Source organism: Chaetodon auriga, chromosome 3 (assembly GCF_051107435.1).
Source record: "Chaetodon auriga isolate fChaAug3 chromosome 3, fChaAug3.hap1, whole genome shotgun sequence".
NCBI classification, from domain to species: domain Eukaryota; kingdom Metazoa; phylum Chordata; class Actinopteri; order Chaetodontiformes; family Chaetodontidae; genus Chaetodon; species Chaetodon auriga.
The window spans coordinates 9,088,520-9,113,587 of NC_135076.1; the positions used below are offsets into that span (position 1 = coordinate 9,088,520).

At 41.9% G+C, this 25,068-nt stretch overlaps 2 protein-coding genes across 2 annotated transcripts; both read left to right on the forward strand.

Annotated features, from left to right (window-relative positions):
- Positions 1–4,049: 4,049 nt before the first annotated feature.
- LOC143317282 (trace amine-associated receptor 13c-like) lies at positions 4,050–8,018 on the forward strand. Its single transcript, XM_076725362.1, has 3 exons — positions 4,050–4,132; positions 6,661–6,771; positions 7,205–8,018. The coding sequence occupies exons 1-3, from the start codon at positions 4,050–4,052 to the stop codon at positions 8,016–8,018; spliced, it is 1,008 nt and encodes a 335-aa protein (XP_076581477.1).
- A 13,466-nt stretch (positions 8,019–21,484) lies between these two features.
- LOC143317291 (trace amine-associated receptor 8c-like) lies at positions 21,485–22,732 on the forward strand. Its single transcript, XM_076725375.1, has 2 exons — positions 21,485–21,651; positions 21,913–22,732. The coding sequence occupies exons 1-2, from the start codon at positions 21,485–21,487 to the stop codon at positions 22,730–22,732; spliced, it is 987 nt and encodes a 328-aa protein (XP_076581490.1).
- The last annotated feature ends 2,336 nt before the right edge of the window (positions 22,733–25,068 follow it).

Genomic DNA, 25,068 nt, shown 5'->3' on the forward strand with positions numbered 1-25,068 from the left:
CTCATGTCTCAATGTTCGCAACCTCAGTTTTTTTATACATTTATTTATTTGGTTTCTGTTGGAAGTCTCGAACTATTCTGGGTTCATTTCAGAAGGTTCACAGGTACTACTCCTATTTTACTTATACTATTATGATATCCTGGTCTTTTCTGTTAATTTGCCCCTACTCACAATGAGATGGGACCTTTTAACTAAAAAAGATTATGGCTCAGTCAATACTGAGCTGTACTCCCAGGTTATCTCCCCTGCCAGTCTGTTTACTCCTGCTTCAAGGCTCATATAGACCGAAGGCTTTATCAACAGCCCTTTTTTTTCTTTTTCTCTGTTCTTATATAAGTTTCACAGAAACAAACTGCAATTCTTCTGCATCTCCTTGCGGGCTCATCCTAGAATGCTAATCCAAGCACCTTTGTTACAATCAGCTCTCCTTACTTCTCCTTGCTCTGCTGACTCTGGTGCAGATGACTGCTTTTGGTCATAAATTTAGCCCTCCATTGTAGAATAACCTCAGAACAGCTTGTGTCTCCTCTCACTGCTGCTTTAGATGGTTGGATTTTGGCTCAAGTTACTCAACACACCTTTCCTGTGTCCCTGGTCCTGTCTGCCAACCACAGAGAAGCATTTCAATTTAATAATTTCATCCCCAAATACACCTCTAGGTCTGAGTTATCCCAAACTGAAACAACCACCATAACCCCATATTGACTGGACTGCTTGGAATAGTCAGTTCAAGCTCATTTTTCCATTCTTCCTTCCTTGCAGTCCCCAAATGTGTCCACCATCCCTGTTGGGGATCATGTGAAGCCTGAAATAAAGTGCATTGCAATAACCCAGAAGAAGTAAAAGCATGAATAAGGTTTATCAAATTTAAGATCAGGGTCAATTAAAATGCCAAGACAGTCACACAGTGGTCTGAGGTCACAGGCTAGATTTTTACCAAGACCTGGAGATTAAAAAATAAGTATTTCCATCTTACTCTCATTTAGGTTTAATGAGTCATGAGCTATCCAAACTTTATCATTTTGGCAGTCAAACAGGTGTCAGGTTTCAAAGGGAGGTCCAGCTGTGTTTTGTCAGCACAGCAGTGATATGACACTGTGTTTTTGCATAACATGATGAAGGGGGTAATGTAGACAGAAAATAGTAGACAGCTAAGCAGGTAAGTAGACAACAGTGATCCTCTTAATAAAACTAAAAACTTTCTCCTCTTCAGGAAAGAGGCGAAGCGTTGCAGTGCCTGATATGCTGACCCAATGCTCCAGGCACTCTAGAAGAGTTGACTTTGATTATCACAGACTCAGTGCTGTGAAATCAGCAGAAATCAGAATGAAACGGCATTCTATTTATCTGCAGTGATGGAAACATAACACCCAGATGGACAGACGCACTAATTTTCACCACTTTTGATGACGCTCATTTAAGTGTGATATCAGATTGAATATCCAGCAGCATTACACTCCTTTTCACCATCTTCATCTCATTAAAGAGGTTTAAGAGGAAAAAAAACATGGAAAACATTCATTTTAACAAAACCATAAGTCACCACCAGTGCATTGAAGAGAGTTGCTGCACTCTTTGATCTCGCCGCCATAGGGTCATGTGATTCAAGTAGCTCTGAGTCGTTCCAAACAAATCCGCTCTGTCAACCTGTTTCAAGTGACACAGACAGCAACAGCAAATGTATTTGCCATATTTTTCAGTTGATGCATAATGTGCATTAACCACTACGTGTTGTTGACTTCATGTCTGTGCAATATTCATAATGGTATTTTTTTCTAGGGCTGGTGTAGAGACAGCATTAAGCAGTTCTTTTATTTCCTTTTATTGGGAAGGGGCGGCTGTTCCCATAATGTAAAATACATTTGCAACAGCGGTGGAAAGTAACTTTTTACTCCACTACTTCATTTAATGACTTTACACATTCAGATTAATAACAGAAAATATAATTGACAAATAAGTTACAAAGTATTATTATGGATAAGACAATGCCCAGGGTGACATTCACAAGCTCAAAGGTCAGCGACCATATGAAACATATTTTTGACCATAACTCAAGTTATGAAATTAAGAGTTCACACGTTATTCTAAAATATGACTATGAGTTTTGTGATGATGCATAAGCAGCTGGCCTATGAGACTGTTTTGAGTGCAAAGGAGAGTGAATACAATTTCACGTGCCTTGGCTGTGTAAGGGTCTAGGGTTTGTTGTTGTCCTTGAGAGGATCCTCTCTTCACTTCCCCCATAACATATGACTGATTCTTTCCACTCAAGGTGCTTTAGTGGGGCAACATGTGAGGTTATGGAAACACTACAGCAACTTACCACCAGTGTTTCTCAGCTCGCGGTCGGATGGACCAGGTGGCTACGCAACTCGCTCACCTCCCCGCTGCAGCCACTCCGCCACTTCCGCCTCCAGCTGCGCCTCCTGCTGCTCTGCCTGTCTTCTCCTCTCTCCTGCCTCGCAAGCCCTACATTCCCACTCCTAACAGGTACTCCGGTGATTTAAGGACTTGTGCACAGTTTCTTCATCAGTGAGAACCACTCCCTAGGAAGCCGGCAGCGATACCTACAACAGACCAAAAGGTGCAAAAACACACCTTTGGGTAGGGGGTGCTCCTAAGGTATAAATGTTTAGCTCTCCCCATCCTTGGGGTCTTTCCTCATTCTACCGCTCGGGTGATGATTGACCTTTTCTTTGCAAAGAAAATAAAAACCTTGTCGGCCGGCAGAAGTCTCCATTTTATTCTTCACCAGCAGCAGAGAATTTCCACAACACCTTCTGTGCAAGCCCATCTTCGCCGCACCGGCCGAGTCTGGTGTGAAGCCTGTGCCACCCTCACCAGGACTACCGCTCACAACCAGCAGATCACCAACTGTCGCCAGATCGCTGCCCCCAAATACAAGGTCGGTCAACAAGTCTGGTTGTCACCTCGGGACCTCCCCCTGCAAGTGGACTCCAGAAAACTCGCTCCCCGGTTTATTGGTCCTCATACTATTGAACGTGTGATTAATCCCAGTGTTATGAGACTCAAACTGCCACCTTCTCCCAATGTTCACCTCTCTTTCCATGTGTCTCTCCTCAAGCCAGTGTCCCACAGCACTCTGAGCCAATTTTCCACCTTCTCTGGTCTTCTGTGGAGGCACACCTGCTTCTCATCGTCAGTAATCATCCTCTTCATAAAATCCTGGTCATCTCTCCACCTCCTCGCCAGATAATTCCGGTCTGCTCAGATGTGCCTCGCTGTGTTTCTTGGTTTCTGTCACCTGTTTGTAAGCTGCCACCCTTTCGTTCTTTGCCAGCCTCCCCATGGACCGCCGACTCCCGTCTCCTACGCAGAGTGTTTGGGAGAGCTGGATCTTTTTGTTACTCCTTAGCCTGCTGAACTCTCTGTTTTTCATTAAAGTAGCTCGAACTGTTTGCCTGTGTCTGGCTCCACTACTGTTGGTCCAAATTACTGGTCATAACAGGTTGTTTTCAGTGACAAGGAATCAAGTGGAAGAGCACACATCACAGGACCCATCAGCCTTGCTGTCACACTCAATTTGCCCTTGGACAGACACACCACAGCACAACCTATGGAGGGAAACAAATAAATAAATTTAGATAACACTGAACAGCCAATCGGCATCATAGGATTCAACCTAGAAAGTTTACCATCACTTTTAGAAAGAGAGATCTGTTTTGTGTTTCATCTTCCCTGCCTCACTGTCCTCTTGTGTAGTCTTGGGGAGAGCTACTGCACACACACACACACAGACACACACACACACTAGATTAAATTAGATTAAACTTTATTGTTATCGTCAGAGTGCAGCACAGAGACAACGAAATGCAGTTTAGCATCTAACCAGAAGTGCAAATAGTCATAAGCATATGCATATAGAGGCTAAGATACTTTAAAAATGTAAAAAAAAACAAACAAAAAAAAAAACCCACTGCTCTTTACCTGCAAAAATCTGTCCCTGGTTTGCAACCATTGTCTTGTCATGGAAATTCAATAACAGCACCCTCTGCGGTCCGGCGGCAGTAGAGATGCTGGTACTAAAGATGGCTCCAGTGTTCGGTCCACCACTTCACAGACAGAGACATCAGTTTGTCATCGACTTCGTCAAAAGGAAAAAACCCAAAAGGTAAATTAGCTACTGTCTTCACGAGAAACGGATTTATGACTTTAGCTTCAAAGCCAGAGTTTGCTTGAGCAACATTTCATGACAAGTGAATGCAAATGCTAAACTGAGGAGACTGAAGAACGTTAACCTGGCTCATCAAATCCTAGTTAACTTCGACCACTGCACCATCGAGAGCATCCTGACCAACTGCATCTCAGTTTGATACAGCAGCTGTGCAGCCTATGAGCAGAAGGTCCTGCAGTAGGTGATGAGAACTGCCCAGTACATCAATGGTGCCCAGCTAACTGCCATCAAGGACCTCCAGTGCAAGCAGTCTCTAAAAAGGGCACACAGCATCAGCAGAGACCACTCCCACCCCAACCATGGACTGTTTGCCCCCCTGCCATCTGGTCGGAGGTTCAGGAGCCTCCGTTCAGCTTCTTCCCCAGAGCTGTTACCCTGCTGAACTCCATCCCCCAGCATCCCCACCACCCTCCAGTTGACACTGACACCCCACTCTTACCACCCCCCCTCTTTTCTGCTTAATTCAAGTGAGACTGTATGGAGAAGTATGGTATATTATTATTATTTTGTGTTTGAAATCTACCAACCCACCATTTGAAATCTCTCATATTTCCAAACTAATTTCACACACTGTTTCTACTGTTTCAGAATTTCAACGGTGTAAAAGTAAAAATAAAGTTTTACTTACTAGTGTAAGTGTACTACGGGCATTTTTTTGTGTATATACATGAACATTTTTCCATTTGTGCATAGTATTAAATGATGCTTGACATGGCTGGTCCCGTACGGGTGGGCAGGGACCTGAGGTTTTCCATAAATTTAAAGACCTCCCCTCCTCCTCCACCCTCCCCTCCATATTATTATTATTGTTACTCATCATCTTTATTAATATTGAATATTATTATTATCGATATTATTCTTACTATTAAAGAAAACTATAAACTATAAGTTTGTATTGTGGTATTTCTGTTTTGCTCTTTTGCTTCTACTTTCTTTAATTTTCTTATTTCTGTTTTTTATTTTTGTTTCCTTCTGTTTAGTCTTTTCTCTTATTATTATTATTCCATTTTCCTGTCTGACAATATAATATTTATTATCATTAATATTATATATATATATACCGTTTTTCTCACTCTCATGTAACACAAACACACACACACACACACACACACACACACACACACACACACACACGCACACACACACACAAAACCACAAATGTTGTTGTTGTTGTTGTTTGTTGTTCACAACTGGTTTGTCTGTCCTGTATTGTCACTGTAATGTCATATTGCACAATAAAAAATAAATAAATAAATAAATAAATGATGCTTGACATATATTTTTGTGTGCTCTGAACGTTGGGAGAATCTGGTCTTTTATTACCTCAACCAGTACAAATAAAGATTCTGTTTGTGTAAAACTTAAGGGAAAAGCAAAACATTTAGGTACGGCCCTAGTTTTGACTTCCTCCCACACTGCTTTGGACATCAGGGCTCTGACACACATTCCATTTCGACATACAGTATATACACATATACATATTATATGATGAACAATATCTCTCAAGACACAGCTTAAATGATTCCAAAAAGTTGGGATGCTGTGTAAAGTGTAAAACATAAATAAAAACAGGGTGCAGCCATTTGCAAATGAACTGTGTTAACCAAAAGCACATTTCTAAAGTTTTCCCACGCCTATGTTATAATATTGTTTATACAATTATGTGTTCACAAAGTGGTGAACCTCATTCCTTCCTTACTTGTGAATGACTGAGCCTTTTCAGGATGACCCTTTCATACCCAATCATGATAATATCACCTGTTACCACTGAACCTGTTTACCTGTGGAATGTTCCAAATAGGTGTTTCTGGAGCATTCCACTTCTTTCCCAGTCTGTTGTTGCTCCTGTCCCAGCTTGTTTAAAGTGTTGCTGCATCAAATTCAGAATAAGTGTAAACAAAAATATTAACAAAAATCAGTGAAGTTGATGAGATAAAACATTAATTATATTGTGCTGATACTATTTTAAATTGAGTTTGTTAAAAAGGATTAGCAAGTTATTTGACTTTATTTTGTTTATGCTTTTGGGGCGTTTCAATTTATCATTTGTAATGTAAAATCATTCAATGTCTGATAGATATAGTCAAAGCAATAACTAGATAAAGAATTACAAAGACGGAAAACAGGGTGCGAGAGATGTCAATCACAGTCGTGATTGTTTGAAAGAGCGTGATAGATGTAGGGAGGACAACAATGGAGTGGAGGACTGAATGATATATTTGTATTTGACGGTTCAAAGCTGTGGAAAAAACAAGCTGGTGGGAGGACGTGTGGAGAAGATGAAGGGGAGGAGAGATGATGGGCAATAGGAATGATTAAAATGTAAAAGAGATAAATATCTCATCTCATGAAAAGGTGAATCAGAGGGCTGCTGCACCTCAGCAGCTCTCTGTTCAGATCCACAGTCTGATGGAGTCAGTGGAAGCAGCTGATCTCTGTATGCCTCCACTCAACACCTCCTGCAGGTCAATGTCTGTTACTCCCGAGGCCATGTTCATCAAAACACTGCTGTCCTGTATCGCTCTGCTCACTGTGACACTCAACTTGTTGGTCATCATCTCCATCTCCCACTTCAGGCACAGACTCTTTCCTTGAAATATAACAGCAAATATTTTTTATGTATTTAATTTATGGATGGAAACTGTGTTTGTTCTATGCTGAAAAGACCAACTTTAAAACATGTCTTCTGAAACGTATCTTCACTTTCAAATGAAAATGTCATTCTCACTGGGTTTTTCTGTTTTTCTACAACAATGAAAGTAATCACCATGGAAATCTACTTAATAATATCAAGACACTCCTGTAGTATTTAGTTCATAAACAGTGGAGCTGAGTGATGTTATAGAGCTTAATGTGGCATGTAGGCTATGTAGAGTTTGGTTTTCATATTGCTGTGTCTGTAATAGTAAATTTCACTTTCTGTATTCTGTCTGTTTTCTCACAATGATTGCTGTGAGCTGATACAATTTGCACTGAATATGAGGCACTAATCCTAATCTCCTCCTCCAGGCAGCTCCAGACCCCCACCAATCTCATCCTCCTCTCCCTGGCTGTGTCTGACTTGCTGGTGGGCCTTACAGTGATGCCAGCTTTAATCATCATCCTGCAGTCCTGCTGGTTTCAGGATAAAATCTCATGTGCTCTTATGTACCTGTCTAGCTTCATCCTCACCTCTGCCTCTGTTGGGAACATGGTGCTCATATCAATGGACCGCTATGTGGCTATTTGTTACCCTCTGCATTATTCTTCCATGGTGACACCAAGCAGAGTTCAAATCTGTGTGTCTCTGTGTTGGATCTGTTCTGTTATCTACAGTCTTATAATATTGAAAGATGAATTAACACAGATCATTTTGTCTAATTCCTGCTACCAAGAATGTAAAGTTATCATAAACTACATTTCAGGGGCAGTAGACTTGCTTCTCACCTTTTTCGGCCCTGTTACTGTGATCATAGTTCTCTATGTGAGAGTGTTTGTGGTGGCTGTGTCACAGGCACGTGTCATGAGGTCTCAAATTTCAGCTGTAAAATCAATTACTGTGACTGTTAAGAAATCAGAGATGAGAGCTGCTAGAACTCTTGGTATTATCCTTCTTGTGTTTATACTTTGTCTGTGTCCATACTACATTCCTTCTCTAGCAGGACAGGACACCACAGTTGCTGTAGAGTCATCAGCTCCAATTTGGCTGTTCTATTGTAACTCCAGTTTTAATCCTCTGATCTATGCCTTTTTCTACCCCTGGTTTAGAAAATCAGTTAAACTCATTGTCAGCCTTCAGATACTGCAGCCAGGTTCCCGAGAGGCCAAGATGATGTCGAAATAAACATGTTACAGTTCATAAACTGACCTACTTTATGCAGGTTCAGTCGAAGTCATGGTGAAGTAAATGTATGTGGTTTTCCCAACTGTTCACTCTGTTCATAATAATATCCAAAGAATACAGTGAAAGCATAATGTTATGATATATAAATGCATCAACACTGGTAGAACAGAAATTGGTATTTATATGTATAGTTGAGAACATTTTTCCATATGTACATGGCATTAAATACTGCTTGAAATAACATTTTTCGGTGCTCTGATCATTGTTGACTTATAAATTCTGGTTGTGCAAAATTAAAAGCAGGAACAAAACATTTAGGTACCACATTGTTTCGGTGTGTTATGTTCAATAACAGGTTTATTGTTACCCAAACATCAACTGGCTGCTGTTGGCCATAGTTTTGTTTTCCTGTAAAAAAAAGAGAAATCAGGAACATAAATCTGACTTCCACCACATGGGGTCAAACGCCACACCAATCATGAAATGAAAAATGTTGCAGTGGACAGAAATATAGGCAACTAATTTGATAACTGATTATTTGCTTTGGTAATTTTCAAGAGAAGCTGTCAAATATTTGATAGTTTCAGGTTGTCAAATGTTAATATTTGTCACTTTTTTCTTAAATCATAGTTCATTGATTGTCTTTTGATTTTGGACTATTTTTCATTCATGTTTCATAGACCAAATAATTAATTGTGAAAATAAACAATAATTCATCGATAATGAAAATTACAATTCGTTTCAGCTCAGGATAGACACACCAGCATGCTAACACACACACACACACAGACACACACACACACACACACACACACAGACACACACACACACACACACACACACACACATTTTTTTTTTTAATTCAGCACTAATGGTTACACAGAGGAATGATTTAATGTTTCAAAGATTTATTTTACTCCTTCATTTCTTGTATTGTTAAAAAGATGTCATGTGACAAGTAGTTAGATCGTACATCATAAGGAAAATATACTGCATGGTGGAGATGTAATGATACCAAAAACATACGGGACAATAATATGCCCATATAAAGTCCATGATATGATATTTATTGCAAAATTGTTAAAAAAAAAAAAAAGAAAGAAAGAAAAAGAAAGAAAGAAAGAAAGAAAGAAAGAAAAATGACTTGAAAAAATGCCCTTTATTCATAAATTAGTGTATACAGAATTTTTATCGAAAATTTGTTTTTAACTTAAAATGCTTCTGCTTCAGACTTCAGGTATGGTGAGTCCAGTTTGCGACTGGAAAAGAGGCTGCGTCTGTCAGACAACACTTTTCATTTCCCATTCACCGGTCATAAAATGAGCTGTGATATAGCTCTGAGTAGCTTGTGAAGTCCACCCATCTGTCGTTATTGAGATATCGTGAGATTCTTTAAATTGTTACATCCTTAATAAATAAATAAATAAATGAATATGTAAACATCTTTGAATTTATATCATCATACAATTGTCACAGGGACAATGCACTGTTGCTCATAAAGCTGAAATAAAATATTTTTTTACCTCTTTCCATGAAATGATTGTGACAGTGTGATTCATTCTTGACAGATAAAGTGTATAACTTCTCAAAACTGTATTAATTGATCTCTTCCAAGCATATTTACAATGAAAATGAAATCACGATTAACCTTTACAAACTGTAGTCAGGCTTAAATCAAATTGGGGGTATTGAAACAATAGGATTAAGGATTTGTTTAAATTCTTCAGCCTTAGTCAGTTTAACAGGAAACACATATTCGAGAAGATTTCATGCATATGAAAGTCCAATATTACTCTTTCAAATGTCACACAGTCACTAATATCGAGTATGTCCACTCCTGACACGGATCAGTGCATTAAGACGTTGTGGCATACTGTCCACAAGCTTGTTGATGTTGTCAGTGGGCAGGGCGTCCTGCTCTTCAGTTAGAGCCTGGGCTAACTCGAGTTTGAGGAATATTGTCCCTCCCATTGGTGACTTGGCCTAAGGCATCCCAGGCATGCTCAATAAGGTTCATATCAGGGGAGCAAGCCGGCCATGGCATCTGCTGCACCCCCTCTGCATCAAGAAATTCTCTCACTGCAGCTGCCTTATGTGCACTAGTCGTCTTGCAGACGAAAGTTGTTCCCATAGACCCGTCTTGCATGTGGGAGGAAATGGTTCTCCAGGATGTCCCTGTACACAACGCCATTAACGTTTCCATCCAGCACCACCAATGGTGTCTTTCCTCAGTGGTTTCCTGGATGCAGTCATTGTGAAGGTTTTCGCCATGTAATCGCAGAACCCGTTGTCATCCATCTGTATGGTTAAGGATATAGCGGCTCTCGTCCAGAAAGATAACACGTCACCAGTGCCAAAGCTGTAATCTTTTGTGCTCCCTAGCCCAGTGAAGTCGAGCAACTCTGTGTTGAACAGTTAGGCGTGAACACTCGGTCATTCATCTAGCTCAGTAACCATGCTGAAGCAACCTTTGATTTACAGTTTGGAGAGAAATGTTGATTCCATGGTGTCTTCTTCACAAACGATGAAGGCGGCTCGTTTGCATTTTGCACAGATACGCAATTGCCGATCATCTCGTCTGGACGTCAGTCGTGGTCGTCCTGGAGATTTTCGTGATGTCAAATGACCCTCGTCAGCATCAGGCAGGACAAAACTGTCAAGTGTTTCCTTGGGGTAAAACACACATTCAGGTGTACTAAAAATAGTATTTTGGATGTGGCAGCTCTTACAACACCCATCCCCTTCTGCACAAGTCACATCACTTTATTTAGGCATCCACATTTCCCCCAGGCTGTCAGAGTTGATCAACCTGAATTTCATTCCACTACAGAAGATAATTCATGATGATCTCCAACGATGGATGAACTTCCCACTATGCATTCTAGGCAGAAGATTCATCCATCAACAAATTTTACTGGAAAAATAAACCCCCACGAATCAAACTGGCCACTCTTCAAAAGTCCAAAAAGATTAGGCGGACTCAATGCTCCAAATTTTCATTATTACTCACTAGCAAATCACCTTCAATACATCTACAAATGGACCCACCACACTCAGTCAGATAGCACTTGGTTAGATATAGAACAAACAGTTAGCAAAGACATCCATATTTCAGATTTACCATTCCTTAGTCAAACTATCAAAAACACCCCTGTTTCCAAAACCCCACAATATCATCGGCCCTGACAGCCTGGCGGAAATTCTACAACATTACTAACTCCACTCTGACACCTTCACTTTTCACCCCAATCTGGCACAACCCGGACTTCATCAGCAATAAACAATCACTATTCTTCAGCACTTGGGTAGATAAAGGGATTACTCACCTCAAACATATCTTCAACAATAACATTCTGTTTCCATTTTCCCTCCTGGTCCAGAAGTTCGGCATCAGGAGCCATCAATTTTTACAATATCTACAGGTTTCATCATTTATCCAATCAACAATGAAAAACAAGAGCATAAACTTAGACCTCCCCCCTCCAGCCTCTACATTCATTAACATCCCTTCCTCAAAAAAACTTTTATCTAAAATATACAAATTATTATCACAGGCATCACTACTTCTGGAGAAACATTACAGAAACATTATCCCAGATCATGGGCTGCCACATCCCACTTTCCCCTTCCCTCTGTTTATTAGGAGACCTATCCACAATAAAACTGACTGTCCCCAAAAAAACTATCCTCATGAACTGGAAGTCTCGGAACTCCATATACATCATCCACTGGAAAGACCTGCTCACAGACTACATCTCCTGAGAAAATACAAACTCCTCTGACAATAATCATAACCCTACCTGGCTATAATTCATCACTTTTTTACGATCATAATCTGCCACAAGCCAATCACATCATCCACCTTAGTTCTTTGACACCTCCATTCCCATTTTTTTTTTTTTTTTGGGGGGGGGGGGGGGGTAATTGATACAACCATCATTATTACTATAACTATTATGATTAACATTATTGTTGTTGTTATTTTCTATTATTATTTATACTTATTTATTTATTTATTTATATATCTATATAGTGTGTATATATATATATATATGTGTGTGTGTGTGTGTGTGTATGTATATATAAATAATAATTTTAAAAAAATTAAATAATAATAATATGGCGGCACGGTGGCGCAGCAGGTAGTGCACGTAGTGCACATGCCTCACAGCAAGAAGGTCGCCGGTTCGATCCCCGGGTCGGGCAGGGCCTTTCTGTGTGAAGTTTGTATGTTCTTCCCGTGCATGCGTGGGTTCTCTCATTAGGTTAATTGGTGACTCTAAATTGTCCATAGGTGTGAGTGTGGGTGTGAATGGTTGTCTGTCTGTATATGTGGCCCTGCAATCGACAGGCGACCGGTTCAGGGTGTACCCCGCCTCTTGCCCGTTGATAGCTGGGATAGGCTCCTGCCCCCCCCTGCAAACCCGAAAGGGATAGGCGGTATAGAAGACGAATGAATGAATTAATAATAATAAAGACTATATATACATCTAGACATAGGGTAAGGTGTTGTGCTGCATACAGTCCGGGGCATGCGGGAGTAGAGGGGGAAGTCCAGGGGTTTTGGGGGCTGCAGGCTGGTCCCGTTCGGGTGGGCAGGGACCTGCGGTTTTCCATAAATTTAAAGACCTCCCCTTCTCCTCCACCCTCCCTCCATTTTATTATTATTGTTACTCATCATCTTTATTCATATTGAATATTATTATTATCGATATTATTCTTACTATTATTATTGCAAAAACTATAAGCTGACATTGTGGTATTTCTGTTTTGCTCTTTTGCTTCTACTTTCTTTAATTTTCTTATTTTTTTTTCTTATTTTTGTTTCCTTGTTTAGTTGTTTCTATTATTATGCAGCAACTGTAAAACAAAACTGGTGTAATGTGGGCCCACCCTCTGGTCTTCGTCAGCACGTGTGCGGCTGAGTTTTACAGTAATTGGAGGTATGAAATACTCTTTTTAGGAAGACCAGAGAGCAGGGCATTACAGTATTCTAAATGACAGGAAATAAAAGCATGCATTAGCACCGCTGTGCTGGCCTGAGAGAGAAACTGGCGGACTCTGGCTATGTTCTTAAGATGATAAAAGCCTATTTTTGTTATATTTTTGATATGTGGGATAAAAGTCAGCTCAGAGTCAAAAATCACACCCAGGTTTTTTAAAGATTGGGTTGGTTTAAAATCTTGTAGTTTTGGTAAAAGTTTCTCAGTCTGGCCTCCAGGACCTATAACTAAAACCTCTGTTTTGTCCTGGTTGAGCTGTAGGAAATTCCCTGCCATCCATGACTTGATATCTAAAATGCAGTTAAAAAGGGCATCAATTGGCCCTGTGTCATCAGGAGACACGGCAATGTACAGCTGTGTGTCCTCAGCGTAGCTATGGAAACTGATGCCGTGTCTCCTAATGACGTCTCCGAGAGGAAGCATGTAAAGATTAAAAAGTACTGGACCTAAAATTGACCCTTGGGGCACCCCACACTTCATTTCACGGGTTCCAGAGGAACATGTATCCAAACTTACATAGAAACAACGGTCTGTGAGATACGAGTAAAACCAATTAAAAACAGTACCAGAGAGGCCCACCAGGTTTCTGAGTCTGTTTAATAAAATGTGGTGATCTACTGTATCAAAGGCAGCACTTAGATCCAGTAGCACCAGGACTGTGAGTTTTTGTGAGTCTGCATTACACCTGATGTCACTTAAAATCTTTAAAAGGGCTGTCTCGGTACTGTAGTTCACTCTAAAACCAGACTGATATTTCTCTAAAATGTTATTAGTATTTAAGAAATAACTTAGTTGGTTAAAGACCAGCTTTTCTAAAATCTTACTTAAGAAGGGTAAGTTGGATAAATGCTGGGGTCTAAATTGCTCTTCTTCAGAAGGGGCCTTACCACTGCCATTTTGAAGGCAGCAGGGAAGACACCCGTCTGAAGAGAGCAATTCACTATATTTAAAATCTGTTTCTCGAAGAATCCATAAAATGTCTTTAAAAGTGATGTGGGAATTCTAAAAGGCAGGTTGTTGGGTTTACCTGGGAGAAAACTCGACCAAATGTCCTCGCATCGACCAGGGCAAAACTCTCCAGTGTTTCCTCGGATAAAATCAACTGTCCAGGTGTGTTAAAAGTAACGTTAAAAGTAACGTTCTGATGTGATACAAGACTGGATCTGATGTCTTCGATTTTACTTCTGAAGTGGTCTGCAAAGTCCTCGCAGAGGGCGTCCATTGGTGTCTGTGGGGATTTTTTAAAATTGGTGTTAGTTAAAAGATCGAAGGTGGAGAAAAGAAATTTTGGGTTGTTTTTGTTATCTGAGATGAGATTTGAGAAATGGGATATTCTTGCCTGTTTGACTGTTTTATTGTAGGATTTGAGTTGTTCACGGAATATTTCGTAGTGGACTGTGAGTTTGTTTTTTCTCCATCTTCTCTCCGCAATCCTGCATAGTCTCTTTGATTTTTTAATTTCATCTTTACTTCTCCACGGGGGTAAAGATTTAGTTTTTACCGTTTTTGTTAAAAGTGGATTCACAGAGTCTAAGGTTAATCGCAGTTTGAAATTGTCACCAATAAAATCACAGGGTGCAGGTGAAACTTCTGCAGGAGTGCTCTGTAAAATCTCGCTAAAATTTGCAGCCACCTCAGAAGTTAGGTGGCGTTTCCTCACTGTTCTCACTGGGGCGTCCTGATGGTTAAAACTGGCGATGTTAAAATACACACAGTAATGGTCGGATACAGCCAGGTCAACAACAGAGGACACACCCGTGGAGAGGCCATGGGTTATGACCAGGTCCAGGATGTGTCCTCTGTTGTGAGTTGGCTGTGACGTGCTGCTTAAAATCCATGCAATTTAAAAGGTTTAAGAATTCTCTGGACAGTGAGTCCACGTGCAGGTTAAAATCGCCAGTTATTAAAATTCTGTTGTAAGAGGTGTGTATGATTGATAAAAGCTCTGAAAATTCACTGATAAAAGCAGTGGAATGATGGGGTGGTCTATAAACAGTGATTCAGAGAACAGGAGGACTGCTAAAAACAAAGGCGTGATACTCAAAAGATGAGTAACTCTTAAAATAAACTTCCTTTGACATTAAAATGTTATTAAAAATTGATGCAGTCCCGCCTCCTCTCTTGCCTCCCCTGGTGGAGAATAAAAAATTAAAATTTGGTGGGGAAGCCTCGGTGAGAACAACTGGTGCCTCTGTGCCAAGCCACGTCTCTGTTAAAAGTAACCCATCTAACTTGTTGTCTAAAATCAGGTCATTTATGATAAAACATTTGTTTAAAAGAGAGCGCACGTTCAGCACAGCCAGGTTAATTTTCATGCTGAACGTGCGCTCATGACCACAGGGAGATAAAATGTCCGGGTGTACAAGATTGTCTCTGTTAAAAGCGCTCTGCATATGAGTCTGGGGAAAACGTCTGCCTGTAATGGTTTGTATGGGAAAGATGTCCGGTTTAGGTGGTAGTGACAACTGTGGACTGTAGAGGGGGCTAGTGAGCGTAATAGTGCTGTGAACAGCTGGTGTGGACGGAGACGAAGAATCTGGGGAGGGGGTGTGACAGGTAAACAGTCAATCTCGTGGAGCATACTGGACGGCGTGGTGAATATTAGCCGTTAGCATTCGGCTGCCAAGCCTGTTGGGATGAACTCCATCAGTCCTGTAAAAGGAGGGACGGTTCCAAAACAGGTTAAAATTGTCAATAAAACCAACGTTAAAAGCTCTGCAGGCGGACTGTAGCCAAGTGTTCAGGTAGAGGATCACCAGTTATTAAAATCCTGTTGTAAGAGGTGTGAATGATTGATAAAAGATCTGAAAATTCACTGATAAAAGAGCTAGAGTGATGGGGTGTTCTATATACAGTAATGCAGAGAATTGGAGGGCTGCTAAAAACAAAGGCGTGGTGCTCAAATGACACTGCAGTAGAAGTCAGTGCGCTATTTACTATTGACCTCCTTTTCTACCCCCTCTAGTAGAAAATAAAAAGTTAAAATCTGGTGGGGAAGCCTCGGTGAGAGCAACAGGTGCGTCAGTGCCAAGCCATGTCTCAGTTAACAGAAGACAGTCTAACTTATAATCTAAAATCACATCATTCATTAAAAAGGTCTTGTTTAAAAGAGAGCGCAAGTTCAGCACTGCCACGTTAATGTTCGTGCTGAACGTACGCTCATCGTAGTGAAATGGTTGGATGGTAGTCTGTGTGCGTGGTCTGAAAACATTCCTTGGTTTGTGTGTTCTGTGTGAGATGTAATGGTGTGGACGGTGCTGTCCGGTACTTCTGTGGGCAGACAGGGGGTGTGGGGTGTGTGTGTGACGTGCAGGCAGTCAATAACGTGGGTGTGATTGCACCGCGGACAGATCAGCTCGTGCTGAAGAGACGAAGAGATGCCGTCTCTCCCAAAAAACATCAAAGTTGTCAGTGAAGCTGACATGGTGAGAGTTACAGGCAGAGGAGAGCCAGGTGTTGAGGCTGAGCAGCCTGCTGAAGCTGCCTATCCCTCTGCCACAGGTGGGGGTAGGGCCAGAGATGAAAACACTCACCTGGGACTGTGACATGGTGTTGAAAAGGTGGGTGAAGTCCTGTTTTAAAAGTTCAGACTGCTGCCTGGCAATGTTGTTCGCTCCTGCGTGGATAATAATCCTTTTCGCCTGCGGATGCGAGCTCAGGGTATCTGGGATTTTCCCAGTTATGTCCGTAATGGTGGCGCCGGGGAAGGACAGGGTGGAAAGAGCTCCACCATGGGTCCCGCTCGGAGCCCTCTTCCTTCGGACGGCCACTTTGGTCCAGAGGGTCATATTGCTTGGAGTGGAGCAGACGGGTCGATGACAGGAGGAGGATGGTTCCCAGATAACTGTGTGGCCGAGAGCAGAGGTTCCGTTTTTTGGCACGGACACACCAGTCTGTGTGGACTCTAGCCAGCTGGTCACCGCCAGGAGACGAGACCTGAGGGTGGACAGCATGGAATCCCTCCTCAGCAGCTCGTCCAATATTCGGTTTTTGTCCTCTAGAAGGTCTAGAAGGTCAGTGTGCTATTTTAAGCAGTTCTTCCAGCTCTCCAGGTGACTCCGCAGCACCCAGTGAAGGCATGGCGGCTTGCGTGCCAGAAAAAGTTCTCTTGATCAGCCCAATGCTAAAAGCAGTTAAAATGCCCGAGACTTACTAAGAAAGAAAGGCTAAAAATCCAACTCTTAGAACTAAGTTAAAAGGCTAAAAGACGAAGAATCAGGGGGAGACATTCCCCTTTATTTGTCACACACATGCACATGCGGAACACTGCACACGAGGTGAAATTTGTCCTCCGCATTTCACCCATCTTGGTCGCCCCTCCTCCGCAGCAGACCAGGAGCGGTGGGCAGCCAGACCGGCGTCATCTTCGCCGTCACCATTGGTCAGGTGGTGATCTTCTTGCATGTTTTTAGTGGGGGTATATTTTTACGGAGGATACCCCAGGTGAACACGGGGGAGAACATGCAAACTCTACACAGAAAGGCCCTCCTCGAGCAGCAGGCACCGAAGGCATGGAGGACACACCCAGTGCCCGCAGCGAGAATCGAACCCGGCAGTGTTGCCACCGTCCCACTGTGCCACCCGTACCAGACCAAGTGTTAAGACACAGACTGAGAGCAAAAACACGGAAGCATTGCTCTATGAGCTGTCGTGTCAAACAGCATACCATGAGCACAAACAACCGTATAGAGAAACTTATGGCAAATAATGGCAGAATGAGTTTGGCGATAGTGAGAAGTAGTTTTGAGGAAAAATGGGGACGCAAATGTAAAGTTAATTTCTTGAATGAATGGCTGAGGGAATTTAAGAAAATTGAGAGTATTATAACCTCATGGAACCAACTGTCAGGTCGTAGTCTGCGTCTGGTCTGAGCACTTCCTGTTTTACTTTGTAGGGTTTTTCTTTTCCTGTTCTGTGTTGTCTTGTTAGGTATCTTGACTTCCCCATGTGTGTGATTGTTCATTGTCTTCACCTGTGTCTAATTGTCCCACCCCTTGTGAGTATATATACCTGCCCTTCCCAGTGTGTCTTTGTCAGATTGTCTGCGTCCTTGTGTCAGTAGCTTTCCGGCGTTCCTTGTGTTTTGACTTCCTCGTGTTTCGACCTGTTTTGTCTCTTGTTGCCTTTTTCCTGATCCTGAGAAGGTCAGGGCTGTGCAGGAGTGGCCTACTCCCACGTCCAGACGAGAGGTCCAACGGTTCCCCGAGTTTGCAAATTTCTACCAGAAGTTCGTACGCAACTTCAGCCACATTGCTGCTCCCCTGCATGTTCTAACCTCTTCTAAGGTGTAGTTCCTTTAGTCTCCTCAGGCAGAAACCGCCTTCGAGAAACTCAAGACTAGTTTTGTCTCTGCTCCTGTGTTGATCCTTCCTGACCCCAAGTGGCAGTTCGTGGTGGAGGTGGACGACTCCGACCTGGGGGCAGGGGCAGTGCTCTCACAGCGGGCCAAGAAGGACGACAAGCTCCACCCTTGTGCGTTCTTGTCTCGCAGATTTTCGCCTGCTGAAAGGAACTATGATGTGGGGGACCGTGAACTGTTGTGCCATTAAGTTGGCCTTGGTGGAGTGGAGGCACTGGTTGGAGGGGGCGGAACAACCTTTTCTGGTCTGGGCCGACCACAAGAATATAGAATACATCAGGTCAGCCAAGAGACTGAACCCTCGTCAGGCCAGGTGGGCTCTTTTCTTTTCAAGATTTAATTTCACTATTTCCTATCATCCTGGCTCTAAAAACACAAAGCTTGATGCCCTATCCAGACTGTTCAGGGGGGAATGCGCCACTGTTGTTCCCAAGACTATTATTCCGGAGAACTGCGTTGTGGGTTGTGTAACCTGGGGAATTGAAGAGTAGGTCAAGAGGGCCAATCAGGATGTCCAGATCCCACCTAAGGTACCCAATAATAAGCTGTTTGTCACCCCCGACCTTCAGGATCCTGTAATTTCATGGGCTCATGCTTCATTGATCTCCTGTTATCCTGGTTTCCGCAGAACTCTGGCCCGGGTCTGACCCTGAGAGGTTTTGGTGGCCTGAAATGAGGAATGATGTCAATGAATATGTGGCACCCTGCCCTACCTATGAACAGAATAAGAGCAAGAATGCCCCCGGTGCTGGACTTCTTCAGCCTCTTCCTGTGCCACGGTGGCCCTGGTCGGACATCTCGCTCAATTTTGTGACCGGGTTGCCCCCATCAGAGAGTAACACTGTTGTACTGACAATAGTTGACCGGTTCTCCAAGATGGTACGGTTTATACCCTTACCTAAGCTTCCCTCCACCAGGGAAATGGCGGAGGTGCTCTTGACTCATGTCTGTTGAGATTTTTGGGTTTCCCAGGGATGTCCTGTCGGATCTGGGTCCGCAGTTCGTGGCACAGTTCTGGAGGCCGTTCTGCCAACTCATGAGTGCCATGGTTAGTCTGACCTCAGGCCACCATCCTCAAACCAATGAACCAGGAGCTGGAGAAGGGGTTGCGCTGCCTGGCGTCACGGAATCCCACCTCCTGGAGCAAATACGTCATGTGGGTGGAGTATGCTCACATACTCTACCCTGTACCTCTATGGGAATGTCTCCATTTCATTGTGTGTTCAGCTACCAACCACCGCTGTTTCCAGAGCTGGAGAGAGAGGTCAGCGTCCCTTCTGTGGTCGCCGTGATTCGCCGTTGCAGGCGGGCATGGGCACTGGCCCGGCAGAACCCTCTCAGATCCTCCTTTAGCTACAAGAAGTTTGCTGACAGAAGACGGAGAGCGGGGCCCAAATACAAGGCCGGACAGAGGGTGTGGCTATCCACTCGGCACTTACCACTCAAGGTTGAATCCCATAAGTTGGCTCCCTGTTTTGTTGGTCCATTCCCCGTGTCTAAGGTTATTAACCCTGTGTCTGTGAGACTCAACCTTCCCAGGTCCCTTCATGTCAACCCCACTTTTCACGTCAGTGAGGTTCAGCCTGTGAGAACCAGTCCACTGGTCCCACCTGCCAGGCCCCCTCCTCCCATCCAAATCGTTGACGGGGGTCTGGTCTACACGATCTGCAAGCTGTTGGTGGTCCGCCACCGTGGATGAGGATTCCAGTATTCCCACTTCCCAGTGTGTCTTTGTCAGATTGTCTGACTTCCTCGTGTTTCGACCTGTTTTGTCTCTTGTTGCCTTTTTGCCCAGCGTCTCTGTACTTTTGCCTTTCTTATGGTTTATCTGCTTTTGAACTCTCGCCTGGTTTTGTGACTCCTGATCTGCCTGGTGATTTTGTACTGCTGCTTTTCTGGACTGATTTCTGTGTACTGACCTTGGACTGTTAATAAACTGCCAAAATTATTATTATGTGACCAGAATTTTAACATTGGAAAAATTATGCGGCTTAACATGGTGAGCAAAAAATAAAGTTTCATGACGATAAAAAAACTAGAAAAGAACATTTTTCTGAATAACAAAATCAAGCCACTCGGCGTCACTATGAGCAGCAACTAAAAAAAGACTGAGAGGCTAAGAAACGAGACAAATAACAAAAGACCGAAGAAGTATGGCTGAAGGCTGAAAAAAAACTTCAACGAAGGATGAGAGAAGACTCAGAGAAGACTCATGAAGACTTGGAAAGAACTGAATGAAGACTAAGACAAAGACGACTGAGTAAAATAAAAACGAAGACTAAACGTCTGCTGCACACTCCAGACAGTATAGTTGCTCCAGGTCGAGTCTAATGACCAATAGGCTATCACGTATGTGGGATGGTTTGCAGGTGATGTGATTTCACGGTATACAGTGAGAATTAACCAATGATTTGTACGAGAGACTCATCTGCTTCTCACTATGGCCAATCTTGATTCTTTGATTTTATGATTCTTCTGAGGCCTGGCATTTATCCATCCAGACGGTTTTATTGTCTGAATCTGTTGTGGAGCTGTAAAGAAGAATTAGCATCTCCATGGGAGACACTCTAGGTGAAAGGTAACCTGTGAAGTTGAACTGTCTGTATCTCCTACTCACCTGAAGGAATCTGGAAAGGTGTTCCTCAGCAAGACATCCTGTCTGTCTCTGAATTAACCCTTCCCTGTAAATAGTTCAAATGGTCAATATCTCTTAAAAGTTGGGATGTTTAATGACTCCATTTATCCTGAAGGAATGAAAAAGGGGGAAAGAAGGTCAGTTACAGGTCAGTTCTGCTACACACGAGAAGATATGACAAAAAGATTTATAAGAAGAAAGGTGTGTGTGAATGTATGGAACACAACAATGGAGCAGGGGAGTGAATGATGCAATGGAAGAGATGATGAAGGAGCTTAGAGGAAAAAAAAAAAGGCTGATGGGAGGAATTGTGTACAGAAAATCAAGAGGAGGAGGCTGAGGGAGCGTAACAAAAAAAGATGATGGAAGAGATGAAGATAAGACATAAAAGGTCTCGTGAACAAGTGAATCAGAGGGCTGCTAGACCTCAGCAGCTCTCTGTTCAGATCCACAGTCACGATGTCTGATGATGGAGTCAGTGGAAGCAGCTGATCTCTGTATGCCTCCACTCAACGCCTCCTGCAGGTCAATGTTTGTTACTCCCGAGGCCATGTTCATCAAAACACTGCTGTCCTGTATCGCTCTGCTCACTGTGACACTCAACTTGTTGGTCATCATCTCCATCTCCCATTTCAGGCACAGACACTTTCCTTGAAATATAACAACTAATATTTTGTGTCTACCTAACTTGTAGATGCAAACTGTATTTATTTTATGCTGTTCTATGCTAAAAATAGCAACGTTAAAACAAATCAGTATCTTCACTTCACAAAAGTAATCACCATGAAAATTTCCTTCATACTACCAAGATACTCCTGTAGTATTTAGTTCATAATTGCTGTGCTTGAAACCCATTTGCACTGAATATGAGGAACTAATCATTATCTCTCCCTCCAGGCAGCTCCAGACCCCCACCAATCTCATCCTCCTCTCCCTGGCTGTGTCTGACTTGCTGGTGGGCCTTGCAGTGATGCCATCTGCAATCATTCTGCTGCAGCCCTGCTGGTTTCAGGATAAAATCTCATGTGCTCTTTCATACCTGTCTGGCTTCATCCTCACCTCTGCCTCTGTTGGCAACATGGTGCTCATATCAATGGACCGCTATGTGGCTATTTGTTACCCTCTGCGTTATTCTTCCATGGTAACACCAAGCAGAGTTAGAATCTGTGTGTCTCTGTGTTGGACCTGTTCTGTTATCTACAACATTATAATACTGAAAGATCATTTTTCACAAATAGATTTGTCTAATTCCTGCTACCAAGAATGTAAAGTTATCATAACCTACATTTCAGGGGCAGTAGACTTGCTTCTCACCTTTTTCGGCCCTGTTACTGTGATCATAGTTCTCTATGTGAGAGTGTTTGTGGTGGCTGTGTCACAGGCACGTGTCATGAGGTCTCAAATTTCAGCTGTACAATCACATGTTGTAACTGTTAAGAAATCAGAGATGAGAGCTGCTAGAACTCTTGGTATTATCCTTCTTGTGTTTATACTTTGTCTGTGTCCATACTACATTCCTTCTATAACAGGACAGGACACCACAGGTGGTGAAGCTCCATCATCATCAGCTCCAATTTGGCAGTTCTGTTGTAACTCCAGTTTTAATCCTCTGATCTATGCCTTTTTCTACCCCTGGTTTAGAAAATCAGTTAAACTCATTGTCAGCCTTCAGATACTGCAGCCAGGTTCCCGAGAGGCCAAGATCATGTCGAAATAAACATGTTACAGTTCATAAACTGACCTACTTTATGCAGGTTCAGTTGAAGTCATGGTGAAGTAAATGTATGTGGTTTTCCCAACTGTACACTCAGTTCACAATAATATCCAAAGAATACAGTGAAAGCATAATGTTATGATATATAAATGCATCAACACTGGTAGAACAGAAATTGGTATTTATATGTACAGTTGAAAACATTTTTCCTTTTTGTACATGGTATTAAATACTGCTTGAAATAACATTTTTCGGTGCTCTGATCATTGTTGACTTAAATTGTTGAATAAATTCTGGTTGTGTAAAATTTAAAGCAGGAACAAAACATTTAGGTACCACATTGTCAATAACAGGTTTATTGTTACCCAAACATCAACTGGCTGCTGTTGGCCATAGTTTTGTTTTCCTGTAAGAAAAGAGAAATCAGGAACATAAATCTGACTTCCACCACATGGGGTCAAATGTCACACCAATCATGAAATGAAAAATGTTGCAGTGGACAGAAATATAGGCAACTAATTTGATAATTGATTATTTGCTTTGGTAATATTCTAGGGAAACTGTCAAATATTTGATAGTTTCAGGTTGTCAAATGTTAATATTTGTCACTTTTTTCTTAAATCATAGTTCATTGATTGTTTTTTGATTTTGGACTATTTTTCATTCATGTTTCATAGACCAAATTAATTGTGAAAATAAACAATAATTCATTGAAAATGAAAATTATAATTCATTTCAGCTCAAGATAGACACACCAGCATGCTCACACACACACACACACACATTTTTTTTTTTTTTAATTCAGCACTAATGGTTACACAGAGGGATGATTTAATGTTTCAAAGATTTATTTTACTCCTTCATTTCTTGTATTGTTAAAAAAGATGTCATGTGACAAGTGGTTAGATCGTACATCATAAGGAAAATATACTGCATGGTGGAGATGTAATGACACCAAAAACATACGGTACAATAATATGTCGATATAAAGTCCATGATATGATATTTATTGCAAAATTGTAAAAAAAAAAAAAAAAAAAACAAGAAAGAAAGAAAGAAAGAAAGAAAGAAAGAAAAATGACTTGGAAAAATGCCCTTTATTCATAAATTAGTGTATACAGAATTTTTATTGATCTAAAATTTGTTTTTAACTTAAAATGCTTCTGGGCTCCAAGCAACAAATCCCTGGGCCCCCACCCCACCCGTGCATGCAGCAAAAATTTGGTTTTTGCACACATAAATACACAATTTATGGGACATTTGAGATGAATACTGAAAGAATAGATTAGTGGTTCTCAAAGTGAGGTCCAGGGACCAACAGAGGTCTCTGAAAGCCCAGGCCTATCAATAATCATTGTTGTAAATAAGTGGCCGGGGGCTCCCAGCAACTGCCTGGCTTGCCTGTCCACAAGCTCTGCCCCTGTGCGTCTGTCAGATAAAACTTTTCATTTCCCATTCGCTGGTCATAAAATGAGCTGAAGTCCACCCATCTGTCGTTATTGAGATATCGTGAGATTCTTTAAATTGTTACATCCTTAATAAATAAATAAATAAATATGTAAACATCTTTGAATTTATATCATCATACAATTGTCACAGGGACAATACACTGTTGCTCATAAAGCTGGAATAAAATATTTTTTACCTCTTTCCATGAAATGATTGTGACAATGTGATTCATTCTTGACAGATAAAGTGTATAACTTCTCAAAACTGTATTGATCAATCTCTTCCAAACATATTCACAATGAAAATGAAATCATGATTAACCTTCACAAGCTGTAGTCAGGCTTAAATCAATTGTTTCAATTCTTCAGCCTTGTTCAGTTTAACAGGAAACACATATTCGAGAAGATTTCATGCATATGAATGTCCAATATTACTCTTTCAAATGTCACACAGTCACTAATATCGAGTATGTTCACTCCTGACACGGATCAGTGCATTAAGACCAGGGCTCTAAATTAACACCAGCCAACCGGCCAAATGCTGGTGAAATTTCAGTCTGGCTGGTAGAAAAGACCACCTTACTAGCCACTTTGACCCATTAGGGAGTGTGTGTTTGGATAGTAAGATGAACATCTACTAGCCATTTTGGCTGGTGATGAAAAATGTTAATTTAGAGCCCTGATTAAGACGTTGTGGCATACTGTCCACAAGCTTGTTGATGTTGTCAGTGGGCAGGGCGTCCTGCTCTTCAGTTAGAGCCTGGGCTAACTCGAGTTTGAGGAATATTGTCCCTCCCATTGGTGACTTGGCCTAAGGCATCCCAGGCATGCTCAATAAGGTTCATATCAGGGGAGCAAGCCGGCCATTGCATCTGCTGCACCCCCTCTGCA